The 12,065-nt window shown below is 40.7% G+C and overlaps 1 protein-coding gene across 3 annotated transcripts in view; it reads left to right on the forward strand.

The window, feature by feature from the left end:
• The window catches only part of BICC1 (BicC family RNA binding protein 1), a 315,239-nt gene that overhangs the window by 93,442 nt on the left and 209,732 nt on the right, over positions 1 to 12,065 (forward strand). For all 3 annotated transcript variants that reach the window (XM_017542259.2, XM_017542260.2, XM_017542261.2), the window contains exon 2: positions 8,311 to 8,357. In XM_017542259.2, coding sequence (XP_017397748.1) covers positions 8,311 to 8,357 — 47 coding nt within the window. The remainder of the gene's footprint in view (positions 1 to 8,310; positions 8,358 to 12,065) is intronic.

Genomic DNA, 12,065 nt, shown 5'->3' on the forward strand with positions numbered 1-12,065 from the left:
TGGTTCTTAGAGCTTTGCATGCCAGTCCAAAGTACAAGATATAATTCATGAACATAAGAAGTTTCTCTGAGAGTATATAGAAACTGCATCTTCCACATCTTTTTTGCTGATTCTTCTTTCACTGGAATGGGTTAAGTTGTCAGGCAAACAGTTAATGTACAGTTTTCTGGGAGCAGTTAATATACAGAATAAAATAAATGGCATAGCTCTTTTAGAATATGGATTGAATTGATACAATAAGGGAATGTTTTAAATTTTGAGTAAGACATTTTTGCATGAGAATCAGGCTACCTGAATAATTATCTGTCAGGTGACCTAAAGGCACAGCATCCCTCTTAGTTGCAAATGTGTTAGGTTGTATTAAAAATAAAAACAATGGAGAGGAATGCCCTGATGCTTTACAGATTTGAGGAATTATATCTCAATTATTTTTGTAGTTTGGACTTGGTTTTTTTCCTGCTCATATTCCAAAGGTGAAGAAACCTCATTGTTTATCAAAGTAGTGTTTAAATATATTTCATACTATATTATAAATATGAAGAACATAGTCCTGTGTGTTTAGAGTTGGCTCCATAAAGCATCGGATCTTATAACAGAAAAGCATTTCCAAATGAAAAGGATATTTAAACAGAAGTTTCCATGTGCCCCAGGAAGAATTTAAAGTCAAGCTCCCCTTCTCCCCTTTAATTCAGTCATTAACTGAACTTGCTCTGTAGTTTGGGGGGGTTGTAATAGTTTACACCTGTTTCAACTTTTGCTGTTTTTATTGGCAGTGGCTTTTGCCATCCCATATTTCTTGTGAAGCAAAACTATGAAATAAAATATGGCAAAGCATTGGAGAAATTATAATAAACATAAAAAATGAATTGTTCAGCTTAAAATATGAAATGCTTTACCTGCACATTCAGTCAGCCACATTTCAGTAGATTGAAGTAATTTATTCTTGGAGTTCTATGTCATGTAAATAAAGACAATTGCTTTCATTGGCAGGAATAATCTAGGGTTTTTATAGTCAAGTGAATAAACTTTGGAACATCAGGCAGAAGTTATATTGTAAAGACAGTTTAAGAAAAACCTGCTAAATCATTATATGTGTGCTCATGTTACTGTTGAATGAAAAAGATGAGGGAGTATCAGTGACTAAGATTACAAAGACTCAATAGAAGTATTTTACCACTGAGTGTAATCAAACTTCAAAGGTCAAGGGATATCATGACATAAAGTATGGTTTGGCTCATTTCACAGGTACCATTTTGCCCTCCAAATATAATGAAATGATTTGAATCAAGATATTATCATATCCTTTTTTTTTTTTTCTTCCAATCCGGCTCTCTAATGGTCTCCCTAAAAGTGCCCTTTATTCTTCAGGTCTAACAGTAGCTGTCCAGCTCCAGTGTTGGGTTAGGAGTGAAATGATTGTCTTTTCAGTGCATTGTCTAGAATAAGAATAGCTAAGTTAAATTTATAATTAGTTTAATTTGGGTAGAGTTGTGACTGTGAAAAACTGTCTGGGAAAGTTGCTAGGAGAACTGAATTTTAACTTTGGCTTAATCTCACCAGTTAGGTTGCTTTGAATATTGTACAGGTCAGGGTTGTAATTTGAATGAGGGGAGGACCTTGCCTATTTTGATTCATTAGCATGGAACCTAAGCCCTAAGTATTTGTGGAATGAAAGTGTCAGCTTTTCTGGGTCTGTAAAATGAGCATTTTATTTTAGTTATCTTTATTTTTTAAGGTAGCATTTTATATTAAGGTAGCCTAATTTTATATTGGGAAAGAAATGTTCTTCAGTGATACCCTTCCCTCTAATCTCTCACTTCTTGTAAAGAGTTTATATTTTGATACTTATGAATTTAAATCAGGAGAATTAGACTCTCAAATTTGGGCTCAGATGAATTCATGTTTGGGCGAAGAGAAGACTTTTAGTGAATTGTCACTCTCTTAATTGGCTCTCATGGCCTTTGATAGCTTTGTCTGCTTGGGGTCAGTAAAAGTCCTTCAGGAAACATGGCAACCTGGGAATGAAATGAGGATGCTTCTCCCTAGGAAGTACTAATGATTGGAACTCAACACCATTTGCACCTGAGACCATGATCTAACCAAGAACTCATCAGAGTCTTTTACGAAGGCATTGATGGGCTTGGGAAATAGATACATCAGCGTTGAGGTAAAATCAGGCTCAGATTTAGAATTTCTTGTACACAAACACTTGGAATAAAAAAAGTCCAAAGATTTTTGGTCCCAGTGAATGTAATATGCCATTTCTGGCACTCTGCCTGCTATTTTCCCTCAAATCATAAACTTGCTAAAGGTGCAGGTTTCTGGTTAAATTTTAGTGATAACAGAATTAATAATAGTTTAGGTCTAACTTAGGAAATTTCCCCCTTTTTATTCATCTGGAGGTTGAAGGGCCATATTGTGAAGGCTGTTTAGTGTTTTGATGGACTTGGAGTGAAGGGACATGACAAGGTGTGATGTAATGAGTTTGCCTTGAGCAAAATAAGTCTCCTCAAGGAAGTTTCTGTAATAAATGTAGTTGTATCATGAAATTTCAGCAGCTGAATTCTAACCTGTGAAGGAATTTCCTGTGGTAAAGGGGGTGATTATCTACTTTGCTTGATAGGCCCTTGAAAATGTCTTTGATTCTAAAAATTTCTTTTCACAGAAGAGTTTCCTCAGTGCCACTAGATATTTTCAAATCTCTGTTTCCTTCTCTGCTACTTTCATTGCCATGTGACAGTGGGTATCATTGAGGGTGGCTCTTTTTAAACTATTTTTAGCCTTAGACAAAGACAGCCCAAGAGTTGGCTAAATGCCTCCCAAGATACTTGTCATTAGGTTTGGGCACTGACCTTTTATCTTGCCTGGGTGACCCCTTTAGCTAGGGCCAGCCACACTTGTCAGTTTGCTTAGAAGTTTGTTCAACTTTACTTTTTCTGTTTTTATTGAGCTTTAATATTAATATATCTCCAAGTTAGTAAATGAAAAATCATTTGCAGAGTAAACTACGGAGAGTCTGTTTGTATAAATGTGTGACTCAAATGACCTATGTCAGTGTGTAAGGAAAATGGATGTGCTGCAATCACTAGGCCAAGGCAGACATCCTGTGCAGCATGACTTAGCAAGTTTGGAGTGCAGGCACACAACTCTGCTCATTATGTAACCACACCACATGAGGCACGTTAGGTGGTCACCCACATGAACTCGTGCTTTGCTCAGAGCCACTATTGTCTGTAAAAGGTATAATTACCCTGCCGACGCTACATACGATTTGTGCCCCAGTCAGCTTGCTTGTGCCAAGAAAGAGAATAAAGCCATGTTGAAACTCCCTACCATTCTTTGAGTGTTCTTTCAGTTGCCTGCCACTTGTCCACTCACTCCTCTGTCCTTTGCTTGGGCTGGAAACTGACACTTGGCATGACACTTGGCATAGCCTGCAAGATACTGAAAAACATGAGCCTTTGGTCTTCACTGATTCCAGGTTGGCCATGTTGACTGCAACATGGGTTGTGGTGACCAGTGACAGCTGTATTGCTCAGTGGGTTCTGGTGGAAACCTGGGAGGTGGCAGATGGCTCCCCCACGAGCATGGAGAAGGTGCCGAAGCAGCTGGAAGTGCAGAGCAGTGAGAAGGAGCAAGCTTTTGCCAGCAGAGTTGGATAGGCATTTTTGACTGCTCTATGAGAAGTACACACTCAGTCCCTGAGGAATGCAGCAGAGGTAAGGGCTCCCTAGGTGTAGTCTGGATGCCTGGAGGCCTGGCTGCACAGCTCAGAAAAAGATTTAGGAGCTGCCATAAATGGAGACCTTCAGTTGCAGGCGGCGTGCCTGGAAGCCTGGGTATAGAGCTCAGTAAAGGACTTAGAGGCTGCTGTGAATGCATCATGGTCAGAGACCCCCTGTGTCGGATACCCAGGAGACTATTGATGGGACTGAGGGGTCTACACTGTAAAGAAGGGGAAGATGCTCCACTTGCAGGGGGCCCTCTTTGGGAGAAAAGGGGGCCCCAATAAGTGACATGCCCACAGATGTGGATTGATTTGATTTTGGCCAGGGTTGACTGAGAGAAAATTGGTAAGCGACCCAATGAAGTACTCTTAACTTTGTGCAATTCCAGAAAATGCCCAAGGGGGAGCTGGACTTTGCTGCACAAACTGGTCTCACCTGGGCACTTCAGCTCAAAGACTAAATGTGCTACAGCCAGGTGGGGACACAAAGCCTTTTCTGTATGATGAGGGAACTCGCCAAGGTGCCCGACTTGGGGGGACACCAGACGACTGGAGGCCACACGTGGAGTTGACAGTCTACTGTTCCCCCACCAACATACAGCAAGTGCTGGCACTGGTACATACCAGCACACACACATTTTGGGGGTGGATATTCTACATGGCTTGGCAGCCATGCTGTCTATCAATGGGCTTGATGGACGGCTTGACAAAACTGAGACAGTACCACTATGTAGTGGACTTGGCCAATGGATTCTTTTCCAGAGAGCCAGGAACAGTTTGTCTTCATGGGAGGGCAACAGTAGATCTTCACAGTGTTGCCACAGGGCTATATGTATAGCCCCACCGTCTGTTATGGTTTTGTTAATGATATTATGTTAACTTCTGATTCTCTTGTAGATTTAGAAGTGGCAACACTCCCCTTGCCTAGATTTAAGATGGTGTGGCTGAGACCACCTTCCTGGCAGCTAAGTGGGCTATTCAGCAGGCACAAGCCCTACAGGTAGTTGACCAGAGGCACCTGTTTGAGCTGGATGTTCATGTGACCACAGATAGTTTTGGCTGGGGCCTATATAGCAGCACATGGAGTGCTTGAGAATGCCAGTAGGCTTTTGGTCCCAAATATGGAAAGGAGCTGAGCTCCAGTATTCATTGATAGAGAAGCAGTTGGTAATTGCATTTGCTGCCCTTAAGGGTCATAAGAGCATAGCAGGATGGGCTACAGTCATGGTGTAGATGAATTATCTGATAGCAGGATTGGTGCATTCATGGATAATGACCCCCTCGCCCCTGCACCGGGATGGCACAGACATTCACTTTAGCAAAGTGTGGCACCTGCTTGGAGCAGCAGAGTACACTGAGTACAAGGCCCTTAGCAGCAGAGCTACAGGAGGTCTGCTTAAAACCTGTGGTCCTAATGCAAGATAAGGCCATGGTGCCTGAGGCACCCCTGCATTCCTGATGGGGTATGATATACTAATGGGTCTAGCTGGAGTGCCGCTATTGCCTGGACTGCTGTCATAGTCCAGCTGAGTACTGACACCATATGGTTTGATAGCAGGTGTGGACAAAGTAGCCAGTGGGCTGAAATCAGAGCAGTGTGAATGTTGTAACCAAGGTGGTGACACCTATGGTAATCTGCAGTGATAGCTCAGCAGTTTATTGAGGCTTAACCTTGTGTTTAACTACCTAAAAGTTAAAGAAGTGGCTAGTTCATCACCGGCTCATATAGGGCCAAGCCATGTGGCAAAACCTATGGGAGGCAGGATGACCTCCTCCGAGCAGGTATGCGGACCAATGGTAACCTGTTGTTCCCTGCCCCAGTGCTCCTAAAGGAAGGGAAATAAAAACTTGGCTTAATATATAAAGCAACATTGGGGTAATGTCATCATGGGGTGGTTGCCCACCATAACCTGGAGTTGTTGCTTCCTGTATTACTGCCGTGGACTCTGGGTCCAGGGTTCTGCCCTGTGGGCATGTCTCCCCACTAGAAAAACTCCCTCTGCCTAGGGGGTAGAATGTAAGGCCTATGTGTTGGACCTGAGTGTCTGGGGCCTGTGTGCCCAGAGCCTACGTGTAAAGCCTGTGTGTCTGGGGCCTGGCCTGTGTTCCCAGAACCTATGTGTGAGGTCTGTGTGTTGGGCCTGTGCATCCAAGGTCTGTGTCTCCCTCAGCCTAGGGGGTGGAATGTAAGGAAAATGGATGTGTTGCGGTCAAGAATAGGCCAAGGCAGACATCCAGTTCAGCATCAGTCTGGAGTTTGGAATGCAGGTGCACAATTCCACTCATTATATAACCACATCACGTGAAGTGCATTAGGTGATCACCCATGTGAGCTTGTGCTTGGCTGAGAGCCACTATTGTCTGTAAAAGTTATAATTACTCTGCTGATGCTGTACATAGGGCTTGCGCCTGGGTCGGCTCGTGCCCAGGTTTGCACCCATGGTTTGCTCTCAGGCTCACTTGCGCCAAGAGAGAATAAAGCCATGTCACAACTCCCTGTGATTCCTCAAGTGTTCTTTCAGCTGCTCGCCACCCATCCACCCTCTTCCCTTGGTCCTCAGCTTGGGTTGGAACCTGAGACTTGGCGTGGCACAGAGTCTGGGTGCAGTTCATGCTATTGATGGTGTGGAATTCATGCGAAAAGAAAAGTTAAAAAGATACTAACATCAGAGGTTAGTTTGCTTTTGCTGCTATAACAAGTTACCACAGTGTAGTGGCTTAAAACAACAGAAATCTTACTTTTTTGGGTCTGAAGTCTGAAATGGGTTTCACTGAGCTGAAAGCAAGGTGTTAGTAGGGCTCTACTTTCTACAGAGGCCATAGGGGAAGATCAATTTTGCTGACTTTTCCAGCTCTTAGAGGCCGTCTTCAGTCCTTGGCTCATGGCCTGTTCCTCTGTCTTCAAATCTTTATCCTGTCTGATCTGTCCTTTGTTGTCATGTATCGGCTCTCCTTGTGTTTCCATTGTCATATCAATTTCTTGTACTCTGAGCCCCCTGCCTCTTCATTAAGGACATAATTATATTGGTCCCATCTGGCTAATTCAAGATAATCTTCCTATCTTTTTACTTAATCACATGTACAAAGTCTCTTTTGCCACATAAGATTCCAGGAATTAGTACATGAACACCTTTGTCAGGAGTCATTATTCAGCCCTACCACACATTAGAATACATTTTTTAAAATCCTTTTTAGCTCTTGTTTTTTTATGATTTTTTTTTTCAGATTGTACTTGGGATTTCCAGAAACATATACTCTGCAATCTGTTGTTTGAATAAAAATGTGTTGGTAAAAAATACACATTTCTACAAAAATACAGAAGGTATCTTATATTTAACTGTAAAATTTAAGTTGGTGAAAAAAGAATGTAAATACTTTTATTTCTTTGAGGGCAGAGAGAATTTCTCAAGTTTTGAATCTTTCACTTAACAATGTCAAAGTTATGGTAGGTGCTTGTCAAAACTTGCTAAGTGACAAATATGGTAGGTGCTTGTCAGAACTTGCTAAGTGACAAATGTGATTCTTAAGTGATTGCTTTGCAATATTTCTTGGGTCTTTAGTCATTTTAACAAGTGCTCTGGACACATAAACACACACACACAAACACACACTTCTACACACAAACATGGCCATGTTGAGATATTGCCTAGCAGGTGTTTGGTTTACTGTGGTCTTCCAGACTTTAATTTTCAGTAGTTCTCGCTTCAATACCTTTCTTTGTCCTGACCGGACTTTTCCCATTAACCACTCCACCCTACACCTGAATCAGAGTCCTGTTTGGCTTAGAAAGATGCAATCTGAGTCTGTTGCAAGCAAGATGCTATTGGCTCTCTATTGCTGCTCTCCTTTTAGTCAAATTCCCCACCCCTCAACACAAATGAATTAAAAATGTTTATAGAATCACAAGATCTAGAACACAGACGGAGAAATGGGTTTGTCCTGTATTTATAGGCTACCATTTATCTATAAAAATGATGTTCAAATACAGTGATCTTTTAATTAATGTTACATGCAATTTCATTGTTGGCTGTGACCTTCACCCTTACTGTTCTCATGTTTTTTTTTTTCTCTCTTTGTACATACAACTGAAGGAGTGAATTAAAAGTATATGATGCCAACTGATATTCAAGTAGATTATATAGTCATTATAAAGCATAACATGGAAACAGCTCCAAAGTAGGCCGTATACTTGAGCCACTTGCTGACAAGGCAGCCTCTTGTGCCTGGGATTGATCACAGATAGGAAGAGCTTGGAATGCTACAGTTGATTACTTTGATAGTTGCATTTATTCATATTGTTCTTTAACTATGAAAGGATGAGATCACATTCATCATCTAAGTGTGTAGGGGTTCGTGAGTCTTTCAGACAAAGCAAAAGAGTGTCAAATAATCTAGAGATGTGTAATTGATGGATTGGAGTGCTGTTCTTTACCAGTTTTGCATCCCAGTGAGGCACTGAGCTGTGGGAGAGTAAGGCTGGCATCTTGTTTGCTTTTGCATTCTCATATCTGATGTTTGAAAGTTTTTTGAATGCATATATTGAAAAAAGAAAGTATTTTAAATGTATACATTTTTATTTACAGCTGCTGCTGAAGGGAAAGGCAGAAGTGGGGAAGACTTTTTTCAAAAGGTAAGTTGCCTTTTACTCTTGTCATGGTGATAAGTAAGAGGAAATACACCTATCTCAGCAGCTATCCTAGAAGCCCCCAAACGCTCCTCTTAATGTGGAGGTGAACAGGTTTCCATACAGGAGCTGGAAAAGAGGGGATGCTGTGTGGGACCTAACCATTCCAGGAAGGCTCCTTCCCAGGAAAATCTAATGAAATGTTTGCTTGAAGGCAAATAAACAAAATGTAAGAGGGCTCAGATGTGGATTCATTTATGTGGCATTCATACTTCATTTGGTTGGCTTGTGACATAGTAGGAGTTTATTGTGCAGGTTGAGGTGTACTATCCTATCTGATGAATAGGATGGGGGGTCTTTTCTATATGTTTTTAAATTAAAACCCATTTTAAAATGCTCTACTGGCCAAATAGAATGTGCTAGACTACCAGTTTTCCACCCTTGCTTTGTAAGCTCAGGCTGTTGCAGTTTAGGTACTATGCCCTCTGACTTGGCGTTTTCTGACATTGGTTAATCTCCAACTTATACTCAATACCTGAACATTTCAGAATGCCCTGGTGTTAGCCGGGGCAGGTTTAGCAACAAGGGTAAGAAAACAGAAGACAAAAAGCCTGGGTGCAGTGGCTCATGCCTGTAATCCTATCACTTTCGGAGGCTGACGCTGGCGGATTACTTGAGTCCAGGAATCCAAGAACATCCTGGGGCCAGGCATGGTGGTATGCACATGTAATCCCAGCCCTTTGGGAGACCAAGGCAGGTGGATCACTTGAGGTCAGGAGTTTGAGACCAGCCTCACCAAAAACCTGTCTCTACTAAAAATACAAAAATTAGCCAGATGTGGTGGCAGATGCCTGTAATCCCAGTTACTTGGGAGCCTGAGGCATGAAAATCCCTTGAACCTGGGAGGGAGAGGTTGTAGTGAGCTGAGATCGTGCCACTGCACTCCAGCCTGGGCGACAGAGTGAGACTCTGTCTCAAAAAAAAAAAATAGACCAGCTTGGGCAACATGGAGAAATCCCACCTCTACTTGAAAAACAAACAACCCCAAATTAGCTGAGTGTAATGGTGTGCGCCTGTAGTTCCAGCTCCTCTGGAGGCTGAGGTGGGAGGATCAACTGAGCCCAGGAAGTTGAGACTGTAGTGAGCCATGATCGTGCCACTGCACTCCAGCACGGGTGACAGAGTAAGACCCTGTCTCAAAGGAAAAAATAAAATGTAAAGAAAACAAATAGCAGAAATCATAGATTTCCCATGGGTTGGCTATGGTAGTAAATATAGATGCTATCTGTGGAAGGATTCTTCTTCATTATTGTTCTTTAACTCAGAGATAGATGTAAAAAGCACATGCTTCATCTTTGTGATTTCAGACATTTTAAAAGCTGCGTCAAAATATCGTGTATATGATCATAAAGGACTTTCATTCCCAGATGTGCTAATATTTCTCACTCTTTGCAGAGACATATATACATTCCAGCAGTTTAAATGGAAACACATGTTTGAATCCAGGAACATGTGTGCATCCCACAAACTATGAGTTATAGTCATAGATTCTATTCTTGGTCACCGATTAATGAGGTCTCTGAATAACTAGATGGGAGTACATTTTATCCTCTCATTTTTTTCTTTAGTTCTACAGGAAGTGTCTTTCCCATAGACAAGTATCCATATAGGATTTGTATACTTATCCAGCAAAAAACCTGTAATTTAGAAGACAAACAGCCCAAATTCCAGAAGAGTCATTTTTCATTGTTTTGACTAGACAAAAGTAGACATTCTGGTTCATCTACAGTAGAATGAAGTAATGGAGAAATACTGAATTGTCCTTCAGGAACTTGCTACTGTCACATGTATTCTAGTTTTACATAATGACATTTGGGGAAACATTTAAGGACTAGTCCACATTACTGCTCACTAGCATCTTTGAATAAATACTTTTCTCTCTCTAAAGTAATGCAAATATGAAGGATCTGGGCTTATTATTGGAATGTTTCTTAGTTTTTACTTTGAGGTATGACAAACAAAAATTAAAACCTCTCTTTAGCTGAGTTTAAAGTTCAGCTCCTCAACTTTTCTAAGCCTGGAAGGATACCTACCTAGTTTCATAGTGCCTCTCCCTATATAGAGATTTGAGGAGGAGTGTGGAGCTTTCATATGTAACTTTATGTTTTTTTGTACCGTAAAAAATATGCAAAATCATACTAATATGACTAAATTTTGCTCTGTTTAATTAATTATTCTTATTAAAGTTTTAAAATTAGAAAATAATAAAAATAATTTAAAAATATCTTCTAAAATAAGAATTGGTATGTTTCTAGAAAGAGCTTACATTTCAGTTTAACAGACAGTAAGATTGTCAAACAGATTATCTCAAATTTGAAGCTATAATAGTAGTTGTTAAGCTTATACTCTTCTCCCGTTGAGTCAGTTATTATTTTTTTTCAGAAATCTACCCAGTTTTCTATATCCTGTTTTACTACATGGGTTTGAAATGATTTATTTCCCAAACACTTAATAAAGGATAAAAGGTAAAAGGCTAAGATGTTATGGAAAAAAAAAAATCCAAAACCCCAACAATACAGTATCTCAAAGAGCACAGTCATTTGTTGTAGTCTCATTACCGTTCCAAGGAGAGTCTTCCAGCCGTGCTGATAGCTGGGTCCCATTCTGTCAGTCAGCGAGCCAGGCTCCTTCTAAAACATAGCTGGGTTGTCCCTAAGTCATGGGCTCCATCTCCCTTGTTGAAGCTGGGTCACCACCATGTCCAGGTGTGAGCTGGTGAGGGAGATGTTGAATAGAGGGAGATGCCATGGTTGTAAGGCCCAGGCCTGAATGTGGCATCAATGGGAGAAGACTTAGTTATGTAGTCTTACCAATAGCAACAATAGAGGGGAAGGAGGGGCTGGGACATTTGATTAAAAAAAGTTGATTTTGCAGGCACTAGTCATCAAAAATGAGATGTTAGGGGAAAAAATGTCTGTGGTCAAAGTGTAATGTCTTTGTGTGGTGTACTTTGAAACTTTTTGTATCTGTTTGTTAGGGCTGACAGACTACAAACTGGGTGACTTAACTGTGATAAATTATCATCTCACAGTTCTGGAGGCTAGAAACCCAAGACCAAGGTGTCATCAGGGTTGGTTCCTTCTGAGGGCTGTGAGGGAGAGTCTTTTCCATGCCTTTCTTTAGCTTCTAATGGTTTGCTGGTGATCTTTGGTGTTCCATGGCTTGCAGAAGCATCACCTGGACCTCTGCCTTCCTCTTCACATGGCATTCTCCCTCTGTGCTTGTCTCTGTATCTAAATTTTTCCTTTCTATAAAGACACCAATTATATTGGATTAGCAGCCCACCCTACTCTGGTGTGGCTTCATCTTAACTTATTATTATACATCTGCAGTGACCCTATTTCCAAATGTCACATTCTGAGGTCCCAGGCATTAGTACTTCAACATATGACTTTTTGGAGGACAGTTCAAACTATAATACCTTTTACTGGGGAAAATGATTCTGTAGAAAAATTTACTAAGACTGTAGATGTTATTTGTCACATTTTGATACTCTGATCTTTAGATTTTTAACTACCTAGTCATTTATACTAAATCTATTTTTAAAATCACAAGTCATTTTTAAATTGTCTACAATGAGTATATATTTGTCATGCAAAAAGAGAAAAAAGGAATCTGTAATCTTGCCTTTTTTTTTTTTTTTTTTTTTTTTTT

The sequence above is a fragment of the Cebus imitator genome, unplaced genomic scaffold (genome assembly GCF_001604975.1).
Source record: "Cebus imitator isolate Cc_AM_T3 unplaced genomic scaffold, Cebus_imitator-1.0 Scaffold142, whole genome shotgun sequence".
Taxonomy (NCBI): Eukaryota; Metazoa; Chordata; class Mammalia; order Primates; family Cebidae; genus Cebus; species Cebus imitator.